This window comes from Grammomys surdaster, unplaced genomic scaffold, assembly GCF_004785775.1.
Source record: "Grammomys surdaster isolate TR1022 unplaced genomic scaffold, NIH_TR_1.0 99, whole genome shotgun sequence".
Lineage (NCBI taxonomy): Eukaryota > Metazoa > Chordata > Mammalia > Rodentia > Muridae > Grammomys > Grammomys surdaster.
Window position 1 is genome coordinate 6,402,855 of NW_021604578.1, and position 27,819 is coordinate 6,430,673.

A 27,819-nucleotide genomic window follows, 5' to 3' on the forward strand; every position below is an offset into this window, starting at 1 on the left:
TGGCTCTCTCCTCGAATTCAAATGAAGATTGATCCCAAAAGACAACTGAGGCTCACTCTAAGAACACAAACTCCCCAAAGAGAACCTTCCTCATGTAACCATGGTTCAGTTCTATCGGTCGCCATTTTCCTCAAGCATTCCTTTGAGTCAAAGACATTCATCATATTAAAAGGAGTAAAGCCATTTTAGGAAGTAAAAACAACTACAGGATAAAAACGTGGATCTATGTCTGAGGCCAAAGGGCAGTACTTCAACCACCAAGGTCTCCAATTTCTGCTTTCCAGAAGACTCAGGGAAAGCCAGACTCCTTCAAAGAGTCCTACTAAGAAACCAAACTGACACTTGGGACTCTTCATTCCCCAGGGATGAGGGGTTTCATTTCAGGTGATCCCTCCCATTTTTCAATGCTTCATAAAATGGAGTTATAATATATATATAATATATATTAATTAAAGTCTTCCTATAAGCATACTATGGACTGCTACCTTGGTCGATATGCCCCCACACCGTGTGTGTGTGTGTCTGTGTGTCTGTGTGTCTGTGTGTGTGTGTCTGTGTGTGTGTGTCTGTGTGTGTGTGTCTGTGTGTGTGTAGTAAGCACCAGAGCTTAAAGAACAACTTCAAAGGTTCACTCACAACCCTCCTGAGAATTCCAAATACTGAACGTGACGTCATGAATCCCAGCGTTTACTGGTTAAATAAGATAAGAGGATGCACTCTATGGGCCTGCAATCTACATACACACTACTCAGGAAACAGTGAGCTGCTAACTCACGGCTAGGAGGAAGGTGAGGGCTATACAACTAAGTTTCCCTTGAGACATCTACTGTTTTTCTACCTCACCTTCCAGTTTTACAAACATGTCCAATCAGGGAAGGACTATATGCAGAGCCAGTCTTGCCACAGACAAATAATGGCTCTCTTAATGGAATCTCAAGGATAGGCTGCAAGCAATGCTTCCCTTGGGTCTGACTCAATAGCTCCTAGAGCCCCTAGAGTCTTAAGATTATGGATTTTGTAAAGCAGAGTGATTTCCTAACTTTTCAACAGAAAGCAAAAATTGACAAAGGAGCCTAAAACAGGAGGTGTAGATAAACTTTAACTGAAAGGCATTGCTGGGGTAAAGTCAAAATCCCTTCAACACATTACACCACACAAAAAATAGTCTCCATATGTTGAATTCATGAAAACCCTTTTTGGAGACTGGGTCACAGGACAAGGGAAGTGAACTTGGGGTCACTGCACCTGCACTATTTGCTAAGGGTCACCCAAGCCTGCTTTAAAGATTATATTGCTTCTTTGGTTCTTTAAGGGAGTTCTGGTAATTCTCGAAGGGCTGCTAGTGAAAAGAATCTAGCAAATTATGGAGTTCACCTTTGGTGGTGGGAGGCATACCAAGTGTTTTAATTAACCAGTTTAGCAGGGTGGACCTCCACACCTCAGAACTCAACTGTTCCAGAATGAGGAGCACAGCTCGCTCCTCATAGGCAGCACCAGCTAGCTGTAGGCACTGAGACCCTGTTCCTGCTTTCTGATTTGCAGAGCTGACCTACACAAGTGGCATACATAAACTAAAACCCGAACGGGGTAGTGGGAAGGTTCTAATGCTGGCAGGTGCTTATTTTTTTAAAGTTACATGCTCTCCTCTTTGAGAGAAACAGCCAAAAGAAATCCTAAGTCAAGTTGTCTTTATTCGATCTGCATAGGACAGTCACATTCTTCAACTCACTTAATACTTTGTCTTGCCCTTTGGTCTATTATTCCGTGGTCTGAATCTTTGGTCAAGTCTACACCTAGCAAACTGTGGAATCAATTCTACAACTCAAAATATTTCTCGCATTTCATTCACTAACGACAGTAAAGATATGATAAATTATTAATGCACTGAAGACAATGTTATAAAGGTGACAATTTTCCACATGGCTGCTCCACCCCACGGGCCTATGCTCAGGGCACTCTCTTTCCAGCTCCTGTATGTCCCCATCAAAGACTATGTCAAACAGCATCTGTACAGTGCTCTTGCCTTCACTCAGGGCCTGCTAGCACAGGAGTCTGAAATCACTGGTGCACCTCCACCTCTCCCACCTCTCCCACCTCTTCTGAGCAGCTCTCCTTGCTTCCACTCCTTTATAGCCTCGGATCTTTCTCGACAGCCAAAAATGAGTTTTTGGAGTGAGCAGATTTTTATTAGCCCCAGTTACTAAACTGCTCACTGACCATCTCTGAATTGAAATCCTCTCTTGTCTCCGGGTTTCTAACAGACTTTATCACCAGTGTAATTACAGATCATCTGCAGGCCATGTCAAAGACTTGGTGCAAAGTCTGAATCAATAGGGATTTTAAGTGATTTTCTTCCTCCCTTCCTCTAATTTACTTCTAAATAAGTGAAATTCAATATATACAACTCTGATTAAGGAGTGCCTGAAAAAAAAACTAAATTAATTAGTAAACTAGACTTACTTTAAATTAGTACATGAAGCTGCTGTCCTAAGCAAAATTTGTTTCTGCTGATACTAATTTAAAAAACAGAAGCTGAAAGGAGTCTTACTTGGGAAAAGGGTACTTACACACACAATCACCGTTCAGATGAATGGATTAACAATCTATAATGATCTCCTAGAAACATGGACAAATCATGAAACCAACACGTTGATTGTGTGTGTGCGTGTGTGTGTGTGTGTGTGTGTGTAGACATACAAAATGAGGTCAGAGAACAGCTTGCAGGAGTCAGTGCTCTCCTTTTACCACAGGTGTCCTGGGGATTGAGCTTAGGTCCTCTTTGGCAGCAAGCACCTTCACCTGACGAGCTATCTCACCTGTCCGTTTAACAGCTCTCTTACTTGCACCTTTAAAAAACATGCATACATCACGGACCTTGATTCATAGTAATTCACTTGTCATGTTACTAGATGTAAAGATAACTTCAGAAAGACCATGCTGGAAGGTTTTAAATTTTTATTTATCTGCACATGTGTCTCTGTGTGTATGTCATAGGTGCCCACAGAGGCCAGAAGAGGTGTCAAATTCTCTGAGGCTGAAGGTACAGGCGGTTGTAAGCCACTCAACATGGGTGCTGGGAAATGAACCTGGATATTCTGGAAAACCAGTAACCACTGAGTGCTCTCTCCAGTGAAATATTTTCTTCTTTCTTTTCTTTTTCTTTCTTTTCCTTCTTTTCTTCCTTCCTTCCTTCCTTCCTTCCTTCCTTCCTTCCTTCCTTCCTTCCTTTCTTCCTTCCTTCCTTCCTTCTCTTTCTTTCTTTGATCCGAGTTAATGAAGCATCGCTTCGTTCCCACTTTGGACTGTGCTGTTGGACCCCGGATGCTATGGAGGCTCTGCAAACCCTCCCCACACGGCAAAGGCCCCTGCTCTGCCACTGCCCTTCACTTTAGTGGGTCCTCTAGTGTCACCTGAACAGAGTAGAATGGAAAGGACAGTACATCTACTGCGTTACATGGATCTTGTCCAACATCAGCTATTATGTGCAACAATAAGCCCCCTTCTTAAATTATTTACAGTGTTTAAGCTAAAAAGGTCTCCTTGTTTGCTGTTTGTCTTAAAAGGCTATTTTGGTTTATTCTGTTTTCTCTCTCTCTCTCTCTCTCTCTCTCTCTCTCTCTCTCTCTCTCTGTGTGTGTGTGTGTGTGTGTGTGTGTGCATGTGTGTGTTTTAATGTACTTTCATTAAGTGACTCATGATGTTAGGTCTCAAACCCAGGACAAATGGCTAAGGTCCCTATATAACACATCAAAGGGACCCTGTTATAGAGACATCTTGTCTGAAATACCCCAGCCCCCATCTGAAACCTTTTATCCCAGGGACTGAGCCTGGCCCCTTCCCCCAGCTTCTCTTCCCTGTATGACGCAGCCATCTTGGCTGCACTGTCTCTTACTCTCCTAGTCTCCTGGTTTGCTCCTGACCGCTCGGCTTCAGGATCCTCTCTCTTCTTCCTCTCTCTTCCCTCTTTCCTCTCACGGCCTGACTCAGTCTGGACTATTCTAGATGCCTCTGCCTTTGCTCTCCCTTAGATTTACAACAGAACTCAACCACTCAGGAGCAGCCATGCTCCTTTTATGTCATTTTTCATTCAAATACAATACACTGTGATCATATTAACTCCTAACTCCTCCAGACTACCCCTCTATATGACTGTGCATGCTTGTTTTATGAACTACAGTATCATTAAGTAGTCTAAGCTGGTCTTGAACTTACAATCCTCCTGCATCAGTTTCCTGAGTTCTGGGAGTTCAGACAGGCACCACCAGGCTCAAGGAACAATCATGATGTCACAGCTACTCAGGAGGCTGAGACAGAAAGAGCGCCTGAGGCCATGAGTTCAGGCCCAGGTTAGCAACACAGAGACCCTGTTTCTAAACAGACAACTTCCTTCTACAAACCAGCATGGGTTTGTTTTCCTTTACTAGTAAAAACTCAGTGTAGCGATCTAGACAGACTAAAGGAATCCCTGATCTCTTAACCTTCCACCACACTGTAGGACAATCACCTATATTCCTGTACAATCCCCCTTCCAACCCCGTCCCCACCAGATCCCGGGGAAAACTTCCAGGTAAGCAGCTAGGACATGTCAAGCTCCAGGACAGCCCATGAAGATGCTAAGACTGAAAGAGCAGCATCCTTCCTTTCAGAATCTCAGTTTTATGAAATACACGTTTATACAGTAAAAGGTTTCATTAGTTACCATAAATTATGAATTAATTACTTTTCTTTATTAGTCAGATACTGTGATGACTTTAATGATATTTCCAAATTAATTAAATATTAATTTAAATTAACTCTAAAGTTGACACGGTAGAGTTGACAAAAAATTAGCATAAAATCTACATATACCAAGTTAGGCTTCAATTACATATTTTTATTCTTTTGAACTCATTTAAAATAGCTCCATAAAATAAGCCTTCCATTAAAGTTTTTTTTTAATTCCTGAGGGATAGGCATTTAATCATTAATAATAAACCACCATCACAAGAGTAAGGCGCATGTTCAACAGTTATAAACTTGGAAAAGCAGGTTTAACTTACAACGATAATACAGAATGGAATGATTATTCCACCTAATAACGCATAAGGTATGGTGTCTTCCTTGTAAGGGTACTTGATGGACTCGTCATTACAGAATATTCCTCGTTGGAAGGGGGTATGCCTTGAAGTAAGAATTGCAAAAGGCAATCCAGCTAGCAAAAGGGAATAAATAAAAATATCATTAAAAATTATCAAAACTGATCAATGGCAACAACCACCCTGGAAGACCTTACAGATGCAACTGCCTTGAACGTGAGTCAGAGCACATGTAAAGGGAAACGCAGAGTGCATGCAGCGCAAGTTAGCAGGACCGCAGTGTAGGGCAAAGATGGTTTCTTCCACAGGAGACAAAGCTTTGGAACCCCATCGGCCACTCTAGCACAGGCATCCAACCTTTGTTCCTGCCCAGACACTGTAATTGTGGGAAGTTGCTTCTCACCCCCTGTCTACTGTAATCACCTGGCTTCCAGCACTTTCTTAACCTTCTGCCTGAAGAAAACACTTTAACATTCCCCATTTTATGCTTTTTCAAAAATGACAACATTGACATAGGCCACAGTCACAGCTCGGTTATAACAGTGTCTCAATAAACTTTTCATTTGTTTCTTTCCATTATTCAGAGTATACTTAGAGCTGCCTTGGAATGGGCCCTGAAGTTGAGTCAGCTTTCTAAAGACAGCCAATGGTGTCAAGTATAAACCACCTAACACACACTTGCTTTATCTTTAATGTTTTCTGTGAAGATTATGCCTCACACTCACCCCCTTAAAATGCTTAAACTTTGTCTAAATGTAAATTTCAAGAACTCAGTTCTTCATGTCATTAAATATGGTCTATTTATTAGTTACAGCCCTCTGCTTTATAAAGAGAGATGTAGTCCAGCTGAAACCCTCCACAAGTCCACTTCAAGACTGGTCCACGTATGAAGGCTCTCCCTTTGGTGTCCCATTCTGCGCGCAGTATCCCATCCACTGAGCTAGCCTGTGCGACTCAGTTCAAGTGCTTTCTATCCAAGTCCTGACCTACGACTGAATGGCAACCAAATCTCTGCTACTGTTTATCACAGCATCAAGTGTGTCCAAACTACATAGGTCAAATAACAATCACACTTATTTTATTGCTAGCTCTTCTATGTATCTTCCTGCCTTCATTTAGACACTAAATCATGAATCAAAGTACATTTCTTTACGTAAATCATCTTGCCAATAATAGCTGCCAACTGTTGAAAAATCTTTAAAATGCTACAGGATTCCTAACGCCTTGTTTCTGATAACTGTGGAGCTGGCTTTGCTGGCCTACCCTCTCACTGCATGCCTCTCGTTGCATTCAGACTCTTCTGATTCACAGCGTGCTTGCAACTAGGGTAATGGGATGGAATGCCCAAGCCTTTGCTGCATATGCCATACAGCACGACTTCAGGAGATTTACATCACCTTTTCATATTTATCAGCATATAATGTAGTGTTAAATACAAAGGGCTGAGGTTCCAGTTGTTGCCTGTCCCACACAGTAACTGAATACTTAACCTTCAACCAATTACAATATACCAACTGGATGGACATCCATCTCACCTTTACAAAGAACTATTATTTCTATGGTTCACCTTATTTGTAAGAACTCTGCACACAGCACTGTAAACTTCTACTGTCTACACCGCACATTTCTGAACTGGTTGTATTTTTTCACTAGGCATTGCTTCTTTCTGCACTCAGATGCTGGTACAGAAGTCACTCATCGATCATTAGCACTCAAAACGCTTTAGATTCTGTGTCTTTAGTATAAGGAAAATTTTGTAATAGTAGTCTCAAATATACTGAAAAACATTCATATACATATTCATTAATAATAAGATTTTTCTCTTTTGGCCAAACCACATAAAAAAAATCATGTTAGAAATTACTCTTAGATTTATAGGAAAAAAGTTTGTATTTCTCAAGATGGAGGGAAAAAATCTACAATTGTAATAAATGGTCCACTTTAAAATACAAGACTGTGTAAGTGGGTAAACATTGTATGTGCTGTATACATCACCCCCAGTGCTATCAGGATTACAAGGCCGAGAGAAGCACAGGACGTAATTGCCCCAGAGAAGAGCAGTAAAGGAAAGACAGGGCTGCATTATGTGTGCATAGTCAGTGCAGCTGAGAATGGCATTCCCAGTAGGAAGGGGTGTAGGAGAAAAATCATAATGGGTGGTTTCCATAGCTACAAAGCAGAAAGAAAATGTGCAACATGGACGTGACATGAAAAGCAAGCACAGAGTAAGGATGGTATTAAAGGATGAGCAAAGAAAACCCAGTGAGAGAGATTGGGTGAGCTGCTGGCAGGTCAGGAAGCAGCAGAAGGTACTCGTCAGAAGAAAGCAGTGTCAGATGGAGAAGAGCCCCAGTTGCAATAGGTTTTAATTGGCAGTCTTTGTTAAGGAGAAAGAACAGAAACCAGCCTAGAGCTCAGAAGGCCTCAGGAATACTTTAAGTTAGTAATAACCAATCCTAGTCACCATCACAGAAACTTATAAAATACATAACCCAATGCAGTTTCACTTTCAGTAAACTCAGTACAGGCCAACCACAGGTGCTCACCGACCCAATTAAGACTTAAAAGGATGAGCTTATTCAGATGCTTCTGGAACCTCTCAGAAATACAAGACTGAATCCATCTGGGCTGGCACACAGCACTGGCCCACAAAACAAAGAGGCCAAGGACAAAGAACATTTACAGAGAAAGAAGGGACTAGCTTGACCCTTCCCAGTACAGAATAGAAAGGTAGCTGTGGCTCCCCAGTGCCAGAGGCCTGAGGCTCCCACCATCTCAGGCTGCTGAGTGACTTGTGTCTGTTTCAACCAACAACAAGTTTTACTTAAGCTAATGAGAAAACAGTTTCTACTCCTTGCAAAAATCTTAATCTAACCATTCTTTCAAAAAAAAAAAAAAAAGAACAGGGACAGCACAAAGGTTGCTTTTAGGGTTTTTGGTTAAGCTATACAGTATAGGGAACACTTCCAATTCAAATCCTTGTTTGCAGTTCTAATTATTTCCTTAGAACATTTTTATGTAACAGTAAGGCATGTAAACATTAACATCTTGACCAATTATTTCCCCAAAAATGTAACTGTGCAGTACTAACTTACTCTACCAGCCACAGTACCCAAGTATGGGAAAACGGAATCTTTTAAATGGCTATCCTTGACATGTATGACGTCCAAGGCATGAATGAAAGAACTGTTTTCACTGCTGTCAGTTCAAATCAAACATCTTTTTACTCTTACCAGTAAGACTGTATCTCTTTTCATAATTTCTAAAATGACTACACATACCAATATTTTTCTTAATACTTTAGTTGGGAAATCAATTTTAATTTCTCTCCTATTTTTAAAGATTTACTTGCTTTGTGTGTGTGTGTGTGTGTGTGTGTGTGTGTGTGTACACCTTGTGCATGCATATGCCCACAAAGGACAAAGAGGACATCAGCTGCCGATCAAAGTGAAATTACAGGTGGCTATGAGCCAGGCAGTGTACGTGCTGGGAACCCACCCCAACCCTCTGCAAGAGCAGCAGTGCTCCTAACCACAGAGTCACCTCTCCAGATTTCCTCACCTAGTTCAAATAGCCTTAAAGTGTAACATGTATCATAAAACCCATCGATCCTAAAGTTACCACTCCAGCAATCCTTACGATATAGTCTTTGAACACTATCATGCCCTGGAAGCATTCATGAGCCACTGTGCATTCAGCTCATACTCCTTGCCATAACCTAGAACAAACACAGACCTGCTTTTGGGCATATCATATAAATGGAATTATACAACACATGGTATTTTCTACATAGCTCATATTACTTACTATAATGTCCTTTGTGCTAATTCGTTTGGGGGTATGTATTTTCCTTTTTATTGATATATTGTCATACTTACATACAGAGCACACTTGGCTTAGCCATTCACCAGTTAATGGACATCTCAGCTGTTTCCAGTTTGGGGATATTATGACTATATACTACTCTGAACATTCACATTTGTGTGGATGTATTTTCATTTCTAACTAGCAGATACCTACAAGTGGAATTACTGTGTCATGTAAGTATATGTTTAACTTTTAAAGAAACTCCCAAATTATTTTCCAAAAAGGCTATAGCACTTAACATTCCCATATCCTAATTTTTAATATGCCCAATGGCCAATCACAATGGACCTTTTTATTTTTCTTTTTTTTTTCTTTTTTCTTTTTTGTGATTTATTTATTTATTTATTTTTAAATCAAATAATAATTTTTACTTATTCACACATGGGTTATAAACACAAAAAGGCAGAACATGGGGAAGGGGATGACACTGGAGTGTGGATGTTCAGGGGAAGTACAGATATCTTTCAGAACAGGGTATCGGCTGGGTGAAGGTTCAGGGGACAGGGCACTATGACTCTGCCTATGATTCACTTGTTCTTATCTAAGTTGGTATTATCCAACAAGGCTACCTATTTACAAGGTCTATGACTGCTCAGGCTGGTAAATTTCCATATAAGCTGCCTGTTTACAATAGCTTATAGTCATCTGTTTCAATGTTTTCCCATAGAGACACAAGACTTGGTGTTAGTATACATGTATGACAGGCCTATTGCTGATTTTAGGCCTATGGCTGATTATAGTTTATTTTTCTTTTTAAAGATTTATTTTTTATTTTATACAAATGAGTATACCACCATTGCTTTCTTCAGACACACCAGAAGAGGGCACCAGATCCCATTACAGATGGTTGTGAGCCACCATGTGGTTGCTGGGAATTGAACTCAGAACCTCTGGAAGAGTTGTCAGTGCTCTTAACCGCTGAGCCATCTCTCCAGCCCATGGACCTTTTTAAAACTCAAGTTGTCTCAATCATAAACTTAACTCATCCATGAAATAATACAGCTTTCTGTTTCTAATAGTATCTTTAATAATACAAAAGGAAATATGACATCATAACTTTTAACTTATACAATCTTCATAGAAAAATTATTTCCCCATTCTCCACCAGAGATAGAAAAAGATAGCTAAAAAATGCCAATTTCTTTAACTCCTCTTGCACACATACTCAGGATCTTGGAGCTATAAGAGAAATACTTATGAACTGTTTCAGTTAGAAAAATTCAGCAAAACTGAGAAACTGGTCAAAAAGTCTCTTATATGAAAAAACTCAGCTGGGCAATGGTGGCACATACCTATAATCCCAGAATTTGGGAGACAAAGGTGGTGAATATCTGAGCTCAAAGCCAGCCTGGTCTTCAAAGTGAGTCCCAGGACAGCAGGGCTACACAGAGGGACCCTGTCTCAAAACAACAAAACAAACAAACAAACAAACAAACACAAAAACCTCTTCCAACATTAGGGAAACTCAAATGCCTCCAACATGTTAATGTTTAAAGGTTATCAAAACATAATCTACATAAACACAGAATCCATGCTGTTGCATAGATATTCTGGTCTTATTTTATACAGTATGACATTTTATGGATATAAAACATATCAAGTGCTAAAGAGAAAGTGATTTCCAACTCCCAAGCCTACAGCGGCATGTCATTCAAGGGCACATTGCCCAGAGCTAACCAAAGCAGGCACTGATGTCAAGGGCCTAGAGCTCTGTTGAAAGTCAAGGAAAGAACTACCTCAAAAGTCCAGAAGATGAAATGACCCCATTGGACCCCACTGAGCAGGAGATTGTTTCCACCGAGCAGAAAGGAGGTGGCCACTTGCAAAATATTTCAGCAGTCACAATCTCATTTTCTGCATGGAGTGTATGAAGGTTGTAAGCCCAAATAACCCACAACAAAGGGAAGACTGAAGAATAATGGATTGATTGTTATTTCTGCCACCTGACTGGAACCCTGGGCTTAGCAGACATGTGATAGATGGATGGATGTAGTCTATGTCTTAGGGTTTCATTGTTGTGAAGAGACTTCATGACTCAGGCAACTCTTATTAAAAAAAATTTCATTAGGGCTGGATTACAGTTTCAGAGGTTCAGTCCATTACCATCATGGCAGGAAGCATGGCAGCATGCAGACAGACATGAAGAGTCTGGAAGAGCTGAGAGTTCTACATCTTGATACAAAGGCAACTAGTAGAGAGACTTGCTTCTGCAGGCAGCCAGGAGGCAGCTCTCACTTCCACACTAGGTAGAATTTGAGCATATAACCTCAAAGCCCCCCCCCCCCAAGTGACACATGTCCTCCAACAATGCCACACCTCCTACATTGCCACACCTCCAAGTAGTGTCACTCCCTGGGCCAAGCATATTCAAATCACCACATTCTACTCCCAGTCCCCCAGAACAAGTCCCAGGCTTGTTCAAACATATGAGTCTATGGGGGCTATACCTAGCCATAACATAATGCAAAATACATTTAGCCCAACTTCCAAAGTCCCATAGTAAATAACGGTCTCAACGATGTTAAATGTCTGAAGTTCAAAGTCAGTTCTGAGATTCACACAATCTCTTAACTATAATAAATATAAAATCACAATCATAAAGCACATCACATAATTCTAGTACATCATGACACAGGATATACATTACCATTCCAAACCATCATAGTGAAGGAATGTTGGACAAAGGCAAGACCAAACACCAGCTGGGCAACCTCCAATCTCTGCATCTCCAACTCCTTTCTTCTTTGTTGACTGCAACACTATTCTTTCTCTTTGGTTGGTTCCATTCCTGGTTAGAAGCTTTCCTCAGCAGTATCCCACGGCTCTGGCATATCTAACATCTTGGGGTATCCAAGGGCAACTTCAACTTCACAGTTTCTTGTCCCAATGTCTGAGATCCACAAATGATCTTCTGGGCTCCTCCGCCAAAGGGCTTGGGTCATTTCTCCAGCTCTATCCTCTGTAGCACCCTAGGCTCTGACTGACTTCACTCCACTGCTGTTTTTCTTGGTAGTTATCCCATGGGACTGGCATCTTCAATAGAGTGGGGTCTTCCGCTGCAATTAGGCGTCACCAATAGCCTCTCATAGGCTCTCTTCATGGTGCCAAGCCTCAATCAACTTCTTTGCATGAGCCCTTCAGTCCTGGGCCATCAACGGCAACTGAGGCTACACTTTCACCAATGGCCTTTCCTGGCCTCTCACAGTCCCAAGTCTCAGCTTCATGCCTTCAAAACCAGTACCACCTGGGTGACTCTTACACATTACCAAGTCTAGCTGCAGCAGGAGGTATAAGCTATGTGGTGGTTTGAATAGGAATGGTAAAATGGAAATTTCGGGTTTGTTTAAAAACTCAGTTGTGTCATGTGATGTTTTTATGAAACTGTCTTGTGAGAGGACATGTGATGTTTTGCTAAAAACAGACACTTGAGAGAGTGTGTGATGTTTAGAAAGAATATAAATGGAACCCCACAAACAGTAGGAGGGCGCTCATGCATTGCTCCACCGCTGTGCAACACTTCCTTCCCTTCCTTGTTGATCGTCACTGCATAGAGAGAAATGCACTAAGAACGTTTGGGGTACTCAGTCCGCTTCCACTGTTGGATAGAGCTGCCACTACTGACTTGTGTTTGATGTTTGTTCTTGGGCCAGATTCCTGGGATCCTGACAAAGAGTGAAATTGCCCAAAGAACTACTTCTAAACAGGTTCACAACCCCCATTTCCTACTGACCCCCTTTCTCCCCAACCTCTGGCTGGTGGGCTAGAAGGGAGGTTGAAGTGTTTAAAAACCCTAAACAAGGTAGGTTTTGAAACATCTAAGCCTACAGAATGGCCCCTAATAGGCTCATTAGGGAGTTCTGTCATTAAGGAGTGGAGCTACTTGACAGGAATTAGGAGGTCCAACCTTGTTGGAGTAGGTGTGGCCTTCTTGAAAAAAGTGTTGTCACTGTTGGTGGGCTTTGAGGTTTCAAATGCTCAAGCAAGACGTACTATCTCTCTCTTTCTGCTGCCTTCAGATAAAGATGGAGAATTCTTAGCTACCACATACACCTGCATGCCTCTGTAGTCCACACAGTGAGGATAATGGAATAAACTTCTGAAACTATTAGCAAGCTCCAATGTTTTCCTTTATAAGAGTTGCTCTGGTCATGGTATCTTTTCATAGTAGTGGAACACTGGCTAAGATAAGTGCAGTTTTGATTATTTTAATTTCTTTTACTAAATCTTAAAGACCTTGGTAGCAATTTAATTCTAAATACATTTAACTCAATTCAGTATGTAGACCAAAAGACTGAGGAATTCCACTCATGTCTTAGAAATTCCAGACATTTAAATGTTACTTTTGTCAGCATTAGGACACATTTCATTATAAAAGCTAATAATGCATCCAAGAGTGAGGTCTTAATGTCCTAAGAAAATCATCTTTAATTATGAAACAATCATCCAAGTGTCAGCTCAACAATGAACTGAGATCCCTTTTTATATGGTCATTAATTAGGAGTCAGGGACAGTCTGACTGTGGTCAGCTTATGGATTTAAGCTGAAAAATAGCCAACAAGATTTGCTGGAAGTATGAATATATGAAAGAGTAGCCGAGAATGGAGAGTGAGTTGAGCGTGTCATGTAAAATGACACTAACTGAGAAATGAAGCCCCAGAAATGGAATTAGGGACTTGGCTTGAGCTGCCTATGGTAGACAGTAGATGTGACGTCTGCAGTGGAGGGGGGAAGTCAAGCTAAAGGGATTAGGCTGACACGCAAGCTCTATTAAAGCCGTGAAACCAAGAGAGACCACGAAGGGAACAGGACAGAGGAGAAATCAGGGTCCAGTGATCCTGAGTACTCCAAATGGAACCTCCACGGAAGAGAATGAAGAGGGGGCGGCAGTGCAAAAGCACAGGCCAGTGCGCTTTTGTTTGTGTTCTGGGGTTTTGTTTTTCAAGACAGTTTTTCTCTGTGTAGCCCTGGCTGTCCAGAAACTTGCTCTGTTGCCCAGGCAGATTTCAAACTCAATGATCCATCTGCCTCCTGCCTCTCTCTCCTGCCTCTGCCTCCCAGGTGCTGGGATTAAAAGCATTTACCACCACAGCCAAGCCAAATAAATTCTTTTTATAAAGAAAGAAAAAGGGGTTGGGGCATACACAGATCTGGTAAGATGGAACTAAACCTGGAAAACATAAAGAAAAACCCAGGGAACGTATTTCAGAATTCTAGAACAGCAACTGTAGAAAGATCATACAGTATCAAGTCAATATCAATACAAAATTTAATTCCACTTCTGTATACCTGTAATGAGCATTTCGAAACCAAGCTTTTTACTTACATAAATATAAAAAAACAAACAAACAACAAAACCTGCATTGACATGCTTGAACTTTTCAAAACTTCCGTATATTGTACTGATAAACATCAGTGAACCTGCCCTTGACTTGTGCTCATCCTCCCACGAGACAGGAATTGCTCTCACTCTCACTATAGCAAAGCTATTAACGAGATTCCTCTCAGCAGCTACTTACCTTGTAAGCACACAGGCAGAGCTCCTCCTCCAAAAGCAGCCTGCTCTAATGCCATGCCCTGAGCTCATGCTGACTGCTCCTAAATCACAAACCAATACAAACAAACTATTTTCTTTCTTCAACTGACATTCTGTTTTTTGTGATATAGGAAATGTGGGTTTGTAATACTGTAAAACTTGCTAATCTTAAGACCCAATAAATGCAAACACTTGACAATAATTAACAAAAGTGTACTAATGTGGGATTTTTGTTTGTTTAAAATTATTAAAACATGGTGCCCACAGGAATTTGGCCACCATATGCTACTAAGTAGTTGTGGGGCAAGTGGACTGTGCCACCACATAGAAGAACCAGTACGGCTGAACAGGCTCAAACCCTGGGGAATCTCTGACTTGAGAACAATAGGTGTGGAGCCAGCTCCCTGCCAAACTACCTGATCCAGGACATGGAATTCTCCATGCTAATAAAGTATCTAGATAGGCTCCCAGTGTTCAGCCAATGAGCTTCCTGGTCATTCCTTCCCACAAAGGTATTTAATCCTTGGTTCACCCTGGGTAAGTTTTATGAATTCACATCTCCCATCAAATAACGCAGTTTAAACAGGAAGGATGTTTCCTTCATCAAGTATCCTCTAGGGGGAAGACTTAGCAGTAAAGAGTTGCACCTTTCTCCTTGGAAGGCTGGGGAAGGCCTTCTCTCTTCCAGTCCCTCCATTCACTACCTCTGCACTCACTCAGAACCAAACCAGATTCTGTCCCCCTCCAGGGTTCAGCCATCCCCTTCTGGACTGGAACATTGCCACCCTGAGGGGAAGCACAGACCGGAGGACCACCATTCCCAATTCCCAGCAGTACCGCAGCAGCATCTGGGTACACAGGAGACCAGGAACTATAGCATCCACCTCAGACTCGGCTGTTTCTCACCTTGGGAAACACGAACTGAGACCCCTATTACAGACTGTGCTCTGCTTCCTCTGAGCAGCTTGCTGGCAGTGCGTGGGCAGCCCAGCAGTGAGGCAGACACACAGCCCGGAAAGTAGTATGTTCCATTGCTCAGAGTGTAACATAAGCTATCTGTAGGTACGGAAAAGGCTGAAGCCTTTTGTGATGGCTTTTGGGGGACACTATTTACACACAAAGATCTGCAAAAGCGCTACGCTCCACATCTTTCCTTCTTAGGACTTACAACAGCCCGCTCTCTAGTCACAAAGGGCAATTTCACCTAAGTGGGTCCTCATGGAACTTTGAGTCATAGCCCTTCTCAACAAAAAAGGAATTGGAGATTTTTAGTTTGTTAAAGAAAACATCAAATTATGGCTAAGGAAGATCATGAGGCCTGGCAGCAAGTGCCTCCATCTGCTGGGCCTCCGCAGCCTGTTGGAGTGCTTTCCAAACAGTCGACACCCAAACTCAACTTGAAATCATTTCATGGCAAAAAACCCTACGTGAACGGGTGATAGGACCACCACGGACTTCACCCCGTTTGCTGTATGTAGCCAGTCACCCATTTGCTTCTCTAGTTGCTGTTTCTGGTTCTGAGGTGCTGCTGTAGACCCTGACTAAGGATGTTGCTTAAGGCATGTGAGGCTTAATCATGTGATACAGAATACATTCAAGAAGCCTGGCTCCCAGAGCTTTAAATGTAGCCTGTGGGTCTGTATTTGGAGAAAACCTTCACCACAGATGCTTCCCAACTCAACCTCTTGCCTTACTTCCTAGATATCCACAAAGGTTTAATGTACTAGAGATCTGTTGTATAACATCTGACGAGTAACGGCCGCTCCCATCACATGCACTAAATAGCCCACAAACTGTTTTTTCTTTCCAATTCTTGAGAGTTTGGCTTCCTGTCTCTGCCTGTTGATGGCTGAAATTAAAGGCAGGTGCCACCATGCTTGACTCCACTTTTTTTTTTTTTTAAATAAATGGCACAACATTATAGTCCTCTGGGGTGGGGGTTCAAATATAAAAACACAAAACTAGTGGTAAAAACTGAATTCCTAAGTACCACCATGTTTTTCAAATAATAAGTTTTAAGAAATAAAGCTATGTCCAGTTATTAAGCTGTCAACTACTCCCCTTTCATAAGACCTGTTAGGTCCAGGAGCTACAGCTCAGAGGTAGGATGTTTGCCTAAGCAGCATGAAGCCTCTAATACAGGGTATGCCAGGGGAATAAAAGAACCAATAGCTTGCAATAGAAATAACTATGTAAAGTCAATAACTAGGGCCAGTGAGACAGCCAAGTGGGTAAATGTAGATGCTGCCAAGGCTGAAGACTGTCGTTCAGTCCCTGACCTACGGTGCAGGCAGAGAACCTACTCTCCCAAGCTGACCGTTAACCTCCACATGCACACTAGCATAGGCACCAGGCCCATGACATAAATGTAATCTTAATTTTTATTAGTTAATACATCTTACAAAACTCTAAAACATATTTGACATCTTATCAGGTTATCTTATCCCTAGAAATTAATAATATTGAAGATAAAATTTTGTAAAAATCATTACTTATTATATAACAAAACAACACTGATACTTTATTAAACTATCAACAAATTGAAAAATATATTTTAAGCCAGGTTTATTGGCACATGCCTTTAATCCCAGCACTCGGGAGGCAGAGGCAGACAGATCTCCATAAGTCTGAGGCCAGCCTGGTCTACACAATGAGTTCCAGGACAGCCAGGGCTACATAATGAGACTCTGTCTTAAACCTCACCCAAACTGGGGTATGTGTGTGTGTGTGTATCAATCAGCCAGGAAGGTACCCTTACCAGATTGTAAGTCTCACTTAATTTTGTGTAGAATGTTTAAGTTTATTTAAAACTGAGCAGAAAGTAATGCTGCCATACACACCCTCTCTTATCTCCAGTCCTGGTTCTCTTATCAACACCTGACACCAATCCAGCACATTGCTGTAGCTGAAGCAGTGTTAGTGCACAGGTAATAACTAAAGTCCATACCTTACTTTAGGGCTTGTTCTTTTTTTTTTTTTTTTTCCAGAGCTGAGGACCGAACTTAGGGCCTTTCTACCACTGAGCTAAATCCCCAACCCCTAGAGCTTGTCCTCTGTGCTACAGTTCTATGTACATTGATACACACATGGAGCCATGCACCCCCGTCATAGTATCATTCGGAATACTTTCACTGCCCTGAAACCGTCTGCTTTAGGTGTCCCTTACATCCTTGCTCATCCCACCTGGTTCTGTAATACCTCTATAGGCGTGCATTTCCATATCATGTCATGTCATATCATATAATTAGTTGATAACATAAAATACACAGCCTTTTCAGACTGGTTTCTTGTACTTAGCAATATGCACTGAGGGTTCTTTCATGGGTCTTCATGGCTTGATGACATATTTCCTTGGATTCTGTTGTTTTGTTCTTGCAATCCAGAGGACACATGCCAATAGCTAGCACTAAGCTATACACTTGTTTCTAAGTGTCACCAGATATGAATATTTCATGCATGGAATATGTCAATATCACAGTTCATTTTTCCACTCAATTACTGAAAGGTATCTTGCTTAAGTTTGGACAACTATGAATAAAAGTGCTACAAACATGAGTGTACAGTTTGCTTTGTTTCATTTTTAGTGAACAGAAGTGTTCAACTCATTTGGGTCAACATTTAGGGGCACAACTGCTGTATCCTACAGTCAGACTACATTAACTTCATAAGAAACTGCAGAAGTGTCTTTCAAAGTAGCTATACCATTTTCTGCTGCGTTTTTCCCCTGGCATTATCGGTCTTGACTTTTCACTACTCTGGGGTGCACAGCAGACCCCAGTTTGAGTTGGCACTGAGCATCCTTTCACAATCCACTTACCATATGTCTATCTTCTCTAGTCGGGGTTTTCTCTTCAGACCTCAAGTCCACTTTTATTTGGGTTGCTTTCTCCCGACCCTTCACTTTTTAGCCCCACCCCCACCCTCCAGCTATGCAGCTCAGGCTGGCCTTGAACTAGAGGTCTTTAGCCTCTCAAACTCAGGATTACAGGCTAATGGCTACACCCAGTTTGGTTTGTTTTAAAGTTCTACACAAAGCTTTTTTTTTTTTTTTGAGATAGGGTTTTCTGTGTAGCCCTGGCTGTCCTGGAACTCACTCTGTAGACCAGGCTAGCCTCGAACTCTCGAGGCTCAGAAATCCTCCTGCCTCTGCCTCCCAAGTGCTGGGATTAAAGGCGTGCGCCACCACCGCCCCGGCTCTACACAAAGCTTTAATTGTGGTCCTTCATCTGGCTGGGAGAAGGCATTCCAAAACACCTGCCTATGCTATCGCTGTCTTAACAGTGTCTTTCACCGAGCTGCATTAATTTTAATACAGCCAGTCTGCCAATCATCTGCTCGTGGCTCTGCCTAAACCGTCCTTGCTGCACCCAAGGACAGATTGACTTTTAATGACCAAAAATGTTTACCTCAGCAGTCAGATATGAGACCCTGTCTTTAAAAAATAACATTTTTTAAAGCAAATATCACAAATTCAACCAATTTCCTAGGACCTAAATTAAAAAATAAAAAGTAAAGTTCATAGCTTCCTCAGCTATAGTTTTCAAAATAACATTAAAACAAATTAATGAATATTAATGAATCTGCCTTCACATTTTTCTACAGTCAAATAAAAAAGACTAGAATCTTCCATTGTCCTAGATAGCTTTAACAGTCAACTTGACACAGCCAAGAGACATCTGAGAAGGGAGTCTCAATTGAGGGACTGGCCTGTGGGCAGTCTGTAGAGGACTGTGTGGGAGGGCCGAGCACTCTGTAGGCGGTATCATTCCCTGCAGGCTGCCCTGAGTCCTGAGCTGTGTGAGAAAACTAAGCACAAGTCTGTGAGCCAGCCAGCACATAGTGTTCCTCTATGCTCTCTGGGTTAAGACTTGGTACAGGTCTACCCTGAAGTCCCTCAGTGATGCACTGTGACCTGGAAATGTCAGCCAACTAAACCCTCCTCCTCTAAGGTGCTTTTGGTCAGTGTTTTATCTCAGCACCAGAAAGATAACCAGAGCACATGGAAAACTAGTGTCCAAACACTGTGGTGCCCACCACACTTGGGTTTCTTTTTTAAAATATAAAAGAAAAAAATAAGTCACTTTTAAAATGTAAACTTTTTATCATTTAAATTCTCATTACTCATCAAATTTTATACAAGATATTTTTGTGTATGTATTTATGTGTAGTTATGTCAAACATGAATGCATGTAAGTGAAACAATGTCTTCTCTATGAGATATCATGCACAAACTGTTAAAACAAAGCTGCCCTAGAAATTGTGAAGAACTCCTTTTGGATTAGTTCATAAGCCATCAGCACACTAAGGCCCAGGAGCAGCTACATATTGCTTCTTCTAGCTTGCCAAGTTTATATTAAAATGTTTTTCCCTGTGAGTTCTAACAATACACTTTCAAGAATTCATACCAAGAACTCAAAGGTTTATACCAAGTTTGTCTCACTACTTTAAAAAAAAAACATACCTTAGTATTACTGTTTTTCATTTTAACTGCCTAATATTTTGGTACTTACTGTAATCACTTATTTAAAAATATATTTACTAAATACAGGCACAAAGCTGAATTTCCAGTATTCTCATAATGAAATAAAACCAGTTGAACTAAATAGCACTGAAACGCTACTAGCTTTCATCAGGTAGAAGACCAATGTTTGCTGCTTTTTGTTGATCTACTTTATATAAGTTTTATTCAACTCATAAATTATATTTTTGCAATTAAGTTTTAAGAAAAAGATAAAAGGTCCCAACTGCTGCCACTGCAGTTTACTTCCTGAGCTTCAAACAGTACTGAATAGGTGTTTACAGCTTGACCTGGCAACAGTTCCATAAACCAATAGCCACAACAAACACCTTGCCCTCTGTCCAAATGCAGTGAACTGTTTGTTTATCAGTGACAGTCCTGCAAACCTCCCTTTCATCACACTGCTCACAATCCTGGGGCCTCAGCTATATAAAGCTAGCTGTGGTGACTCTTGCTTCTTAGGGGAAAGTATCTCCTAAAACTAAATTCTTTTTTTTTTTTTTTTTGAGACAGGGTTTCCTGTGTAGCCCTGGCTGTCCTGGAACTCATTCTGTAGACCTCAGAAATACTAAATACAGGCACAAAGCTGGCCTCGAACTCAGAAATCCACCTGCCTCTGCCTCCCAAGTCCTGGGATTAAAGGCATGCGCCACCACAGCCCGGCTAAAACTAAATTCTTAATTCCAATTTTTTCATCCTTTTTATTTTAAAATTGTTAAATTAAATTTGAATTCTAGGTATACAGAAGTATTTATAATAAAATAAATATAATATATGTTATAGAATATAATAAATATATACAATAAAATTCAAGGTCCATTAGCTGCTGGAATACTATTCTGAAGACTATTTAGGAAAAAAAAAAACTTACAATGAAAAAGACCAAATCACTCAGACTCATGAACTGCTAAAGCAAAAAGTTGCTTATTCAAAACCAGGAAAGAAAAGCCAGCCAGTCCTGCTGCAGAACAAGGCTGCTGAGCTGACTGAGGCTAAAACTCAGACCTAGCTAGAGAGCTCAGCGGACAGAACCGAGGAGGACACAGAAGCACACAGCAGGCTAGCTGCACGCTAAGACAGGCAAGAGGGTAAGGCTTTGCCCAGCTCCTTCTCTTCTATTTCCAAGTCACAGAAAGACACAGTTCTGACACCCAGGACTTGGTAATTAGGAACAGGAGGACAGAAGTCTCAGATCGGCAAGCAGATGGTGGTTTGGGCTCAGCTGTGAGAGGGGGCACAGAGCTGAGCAGTAGTAGAGCCACCTCTTCACATGTATACTGAGAAGAGTTGGTCCAACAGCTTCAAGCTGTTTTAAGTAGCATACACCTTCAACTGGAAAATCACCACTCTCCAGGAATACAGTGGGATTCTTTCCTTTAGCAACTATTTTCCACAGTAGCACTAGATAAGGTAGGGCTTGAATTCACCCCCACCCAATGCCATCACGTCATCCAACCTCCAGCACAAACCCATCACTACCTGCTTAGTAATTTACTTACAGATAAAATGGGTAAGCCAAGCCCAAATATGACGAGTACACTGCTTGCGACGGTACTGTCATGGTACGGGTACTTCACGCTGTTGTCAGTACAGAAAAAGCCTCTCTGAAATGGATATATTTGGCCCAAATTTAGAATAGCCATAGGCATGGAAGCTGTTGGGGAAGGGAAAAAACACATATGATTACATTCAATTCACTTCTTTAGGAAGGAGAGGGCATGGGATATAAATCTTAACTAAACTCGGGTCTTTCTGCAGAAAGCCTGACATTCTCAGACACACAGCAGAAGGGCTAATGAGATTATGTGGAGTCTGTGCATTCAAAAACTGATTCTCTCACTTGCATTGACCTCTGATCTCAGGTACAACCAGAAAAGAAGCCACAAGAGAAAAGAACAAAATTGGTCCATGGAAAAATAAATCTGAGAATATAGGCAATGCTACTATTTCACATTCTATAATAGATTCCCATTTAACAGCTTAATATCTTAAATATGTACAAGGAAAAAGACAAACTAACGTAAGTTTAATAATAGCATCATAATATCTGAAGGACAAAGAAGTAAAAATCTATTTCACATTAAAGATAAGAAGAGCAGAAAGAAACAAGCCCTTGTTCTTCAAGACAAAAAGAAAATTGTCTTTATAAGTCTTGGCAGGGCTCCAAGACTCCTCTAACACAGCACAGCATTAAACTTTAATATGCCTCAGCCTACCAAGGAACTAGGCAGGCACATGCTATGCCGCCAGGCTGGCAGTTTCTAAATATGTTAAAATTTACACTGATTCAGGCTCTGCTTCAGACAATTCAAACACTGAAGCATCTGCTGGCTCATGATATACTCAGTACTAGGCTAAGCCAGGTACAGAAGACTAATTTGTGCAAAACTGTTCAAGATCTAGGCTACATTGTGTAAAACAGAATGTATACTTGAGAGATTGTTTACAAAGAAATACCAACACAGACATTTTTTTTTCAGGAAAGAGTAGCAAAACTTCTGTATCTTGACTGTGACATAGTAACTCTATTAACTATTATTAGTACACACACATCCAAAGGGGAATGAAGGCAGAGTTACACCATGAAAGCAGAAACATAATTATTAAGATGGTACAAAAGGGCCAACAGAAACTCAGAGATGAGCACAAACTGAGGTAATCGGAAAAGGGCATTAAAGAAGAGGCAACAAACAGGTGAAGCACAGGCACAGGAGGCAGCAGGAGGGAGCAGGAGGCACAGGAGGAGCAAGGACAGCACCAGACCTGCAGCAACAAATCAGAGGGACTAAGCAAGGGGTCCATCCATCACAAGACCTTCTCCACACTGCATGCCCACACATGCCAAGCACTGGAGAGCACAGAGGAACTCAATCCTTATCTCTCTGCAACACACAGGCCTGGAACCCCCACTGTTCATGGCAGTTACTACTCATGTTTAAAGAAATGAAGAATGGCGCTGAAACTTTAAGTGGGGGCAGCCAGGATTCTAACACTAGCTCCTCCTCCTGTAGATACAGGTGAGCTAACTGTAGTAAAAGAACCATGCTGATGAGGACAGGCTGGGGGCAGTGGATCTGTCCATTTAAAAAATGCTTGCTCAGTTAAAATAAATACATCAGTTCATAATGAGACCTCACAGAGGAACATCTTTGCTGCTAATTACCTCTGCATTCTGTAAGTTTGAGGTTTTGATGATAGCATGAGGGCTTCAAGTTTTGTTTATTAAAGGATTCTGGGTTTAAAGCATTGGCCTAAAACGAATTTATCTTGTAGGACACAAAAATCTGTCTTCTTTCGGTCAAAGTCAGTAACATAGTAAAGTAAGTATTTTAGAAATTAACATTTAAAACACTGAGCAAGAAGAAGGAAATATTTAATACAACTTCGAAATGATTCAGAAACTGGGTGATAGTGCCAACTATGAGAAAAAGATGCAAGGAATATGTTTTGAATACAGGAATGACAACTTGAAGACTGCTCACACCTGCAGAGGCAGAGTCTGGAGCACAGAGAACAGCCCTAGGATAGAGTCATGAAACTGGAAGGAGGAGCTCACTCATGGTGAGCCCATGTGAGCTCAGTATTCAGAGGATTGCCTTTGGGTCCGTCTGTCAATTCCTAAAGGGTGTCGGCCTTGCCTTCCACTCCTCACACAGCCCTGAAGGCCCCCAATCACTACTATGTTTTGAACTCCTGTGAGTTGCCCTGTATTCTCAGCCTTCTATTGATGAGAGCTGCCCCCCCTCCTCCTCAAGATAGGCATTCCCTTACCTGTCCCATGGCTCTGTGAACAACTGCCCTGCTTTTCTACACATCTTTCAGTAACTCTAAAAGCAGACACGTATTATTACTGTGCACGTTCTATCAGGTACACAGTTAGAGCTGAATAAAACTTTACTAAAGAGCTAAATAAATAAAACTCAGGATACAGATGTGTAAGCATTTGAAATTATAACTTAGGATAAAACAGTTCTCAAAGGAAGCATAAAGTCAAGAATAACAGAGCAAACAGCCAAGAACTAACAGTCTTCATAAAACCATGAAAAGAGATGATAAAAGGGGGAAGAATAGTTTATTATACTCTAGAGGGCAGGGAACAACATGTCTATCTTGTTCAGCAGCACGCACATTCTCTGAAGAATGGACGAACTCTAGAAAAGGACAATGCTATGATACGAAAGCCAACGCTCCAAGTGTTTCGCAGCCAGCTCTGCAGGTGAATGCAGGTGCTGAAGGCCACACTGAAGAGAAAGAGAACTCAGTGAAGACCACCAGCTCTGAGGGAAAGTCATCCACTTAACAAGGCTCCTTTTTGAAAGTTCATTTTATTCTATACAGTTCTGTGAATCTATATGATGGGCTTTAGCCATTCTCACTGTGTCCTCCCTCCCTCCCTCCCTCCCTCCATCCCTCCCTCCCTCCCTCCTTCCTTCCCTCCCTTCCTCATTAACCCTTCTTTCAACATGTCTCCCTCCTACCTTCGTGTCTGTTGTGTGAGTTGTCGTTATCTAAACATCTTTTTCTTCAAGTCATATTACAATGACTTCCCCTACTGTTCATAAATGTTACATGTTAGAGGGAGGAGGAAAAACGGGAAAGGGACCAAGATTCTTCCATCTAATCAATTCTACATGGTGGTATATGCGCCAATCCCCAGAATTTAGGGAACTGAGGCAGAAGAATCATGAGTTCAATGCAGGCATGGGCTATACAATAAGATCCTACCTCAAAAATGAATATTCTTGCTAGGTGTAGTGGAATATAGCTTTAATCTCAGACACTGGAGACAGAGTAGGAGGATCTCTGTAAGGCCACCCTAGCCCAGTCTATGTAGTAAGTTCCAGGCCAGCCAAGATGATACAATGGGACTCTATCTCAAAATACAATTTTTTAAAAAATCCTGTATTTGCTACAGAGATTATTTCTAATGGCAATATTCTAAGGGATTGATGGAGAGATGCATATTCAAATTAGTGTACAGGAGGAATCTTCTCTAAAGAAAACCAAGAACATTCTTTCCTTAGTATCTAAAGCATATATATATAATTTTTAATTGTAAAAAATATCTTTTTTATGTATATGGTTATTTTGCCTGCACGTACATATGTGCACCGCATATGTGCCTGGTGTCCAAAGGCCTTTCTCTGTGCTCCATCCTCTGGCTCCTGCCCGTGCTGGTCTCTTCATCACTATGCTTCTGATTTTGTGTATTTCTTCTAAGACAGTTGAAGAAGGTAAATGACTACCTAGAAGCATGTAAGTATGTGTGTGTTTCCCATGCTTGCCTCTAGTTGAATGATCTTCCATTTTATATACAGTGTGTAGATCCTTAACTATGTGCTGTTGTAAAATATTCCAGTTGAATAAATCTAAGCCACATTTTGTAAAGAAAACTAGTTCTACCATGTAAAAACAAAGGTAAAGAAAAGTGTTTGAGGCTGGAGGGGTGGCTCAGCTTTTAAAAGCACTTGTTGGTCTTGTAAAGGAGGAGGGTTCAGTTTCCAGCAAACATGTAACAGTTTACAAACACTTGTAATTTCAGTTCTAAGAAATATGATGCTCTCTTCTGGCATCCATGGGCACTGCACACACATGACAGACATACACACAAGCAAAACACAAAAGCTTAGGCACAAGACATTTAGGTATTAAGCTAAACCTCAGGGAACTCAAAGTGTGAAAGGTGTGGGTGAAGCCTCCTTAGGCTGCTGCCAGCAATCTGACGGGAACTGGCCGGAGAGTAAACACAACCAGCACACTCTTCTCCTGCTGTGTTTTCCGTTGTGTAAATCCATGTAGATGTCAACAGGAACGGTCAGCCTGATGCAGAGGGCAGGTGTGATACAGTGATGGAGATCAGATGCCCCAAACATGTGGAAGTTTCCCAATTCTAGAGGCAGAAGCTGAGGGCAGTCAGAAATGTGTGGGAAACAGTATCTGAGAATAAGAGAAAGAGTACTACTGATGGAGTCTGTAGTACTACAGCTTATGAATTCTGGACTTTATCCTGTGGGTAAGAGCACTCTCCAATTTAATGATTGTGAACTCTTAGAAGAGCTACGTAAAGCAACATGGAAGCAGATAGAGGGAAAGGTGAGAGGCAAGAAATACTCCTGTACAGGAAAGAGACTGAGGGCCAGAAATAAACATGGGAACAGGAAAAAAAGGGAGTCCTGCAGATGTCTCTATGCACATAGACACAGCTCTCACTACACACACCTATGGTGCTGTGTAGAGTCTACTCTCCTACCAACCTTGAGTACACTGCCATTTAATAATAATCTCTCCATAGTGTTACGCATAGTAAGCACTTCAAGGAATGTTGTTAGAACAAACAAGCTGGCAACAACCTTTCGAGCCCGTAGTAATCTTGTGTAACAACGAAAGTATTTCCTGAAAAGCTTTATATAAATTTCCTTTCTTTATGGTACAAGTTTAAATCAGCAAACAATCTGAAGCTTACCAATAGGCTGGAGGTATGGGACTCAGGTCAGATCACTTGCTGAGCATACGTGAAGTCTTGGTTTAATTTCCAGCAACAATGTACACACACATGTGCATGCATGCGCAGACACACACACACAGAGGAAAAGGGGGTTGTGTAAGGGGAACACTTTCAACTCTAATCACTACTCTTTCTCAAGCTTGTCTTTCCACTGACAATACAAACAGCTAATAAAGATGAACAGACTAACCAGAACTATGTTAATTACTAAGGTAAACATCACTTACAAGTCCCCAGAATTCTGAAGTCAACTTCGTCCTGCCCAGCATCACCCATAAACAAAGTTTCAGCTGTGGCTACTATAGAACCACTGCTTTCCCAAGGGCCCCTCACCTTTTCCTCAGTACAAACAAAGGCAGGAACCCAACTACCTCTTCTCAACTGACCCACACCAAAACAGAATTTTCCACCCTCTTGCAGGCAAACAAAAAGATCTGACCTACAAATGAGATGAGAAGAATAAGACCTATCAAGGAAGCACTCTGGGTTTAGCTCCTGTCCTCTTCAGAACTATAAAACACTATACTATGATACATAACACAAGATACATATTATATGTATGTGACCTATGGATCACACTTACACATTCCACTCCTCCATGAAATTTCCAATTCACTCCACACATCTTCAAAGGTAGCAAGGAAACTCCACTTCTATACCTCTGTTCTAAGACTCTGAAAGTATCACATGGTGCAGTCTGGAGTACATAAAATCTATATACTATGAATAAAAAGTATAAGTCTTATTGTGACCACTTCTTGAGGCAAAAACATATTTTGGGTTTTTAAAATTAATGTAGTTATATCATGATAAGTGTTTTGCCTGCAGGTACCATATGTACACCACAGGCATGCCTGCAGAGGTCAGGAGAGGGCATCAGATCCTCTGGAACTGGAGTTACAGATGGTTGTGAGCCAGCATGTGGATGCTGGGAATTGAAGCCAGTATACTGTAAGAGCACCAAGGACTATTAACCACTGAGCCATCCCGAAGTACAAACATGTTTAAAGGAAAGATCTGTTTCACACAGAAAGATTTATAGTGCAGTTGTCTGTGGATATTTACTAAGTCTCACCAAACAAATCAAACAACTGGATCACATTACATCATCCTGCTCATGCATTCCAAGAGAAACCAACGTTTACTGAACAACTATTACAGGTCATTAACCTTATACTAATGCTCACACGCTGTAAGCATGTTACATCTGCACAGAGGAGCACAACTGTATTTCAGATTTCCTAATGACAGAATCTGTAAAAGTTAAAAGTAAAAAACTTAATCCGTAATAAGAGTATGGATCAGATACAAAGAAATGTAT

The 27,819-nt window shown here is 41.2% G+C and overlaps 1 protein-coding gene across 2 annotated transcripts in view; it reads right to left on the reverse strand.

The window, feature by feature from the left end:
• Positions 1 to 27,819, reverse strand: part of Plpp1 (phospholipid phosphatase 1) — a 66,065-nt gene that overhangs the window by 13,515 nt on the left and 24,731 nt on the right. Inside the window, exon 2 of one of the 2 annotated variants that reach the window (XM_028784350.1) lies at positions 5,040 to 5,191. In XM_028784350.1, coding sequence (XP_028640183.1) covers positions 5,040 to 5,191 — 152 coding nt within the window. Of the gene's footprint in view, positions 1 to 5,039; positions 5,192 to 21,492; positions 21,648 to 27,819 lie in introns of both variants that reach the window. The other variant, XM_028784344.1, reaches the window with a different exon arrangement.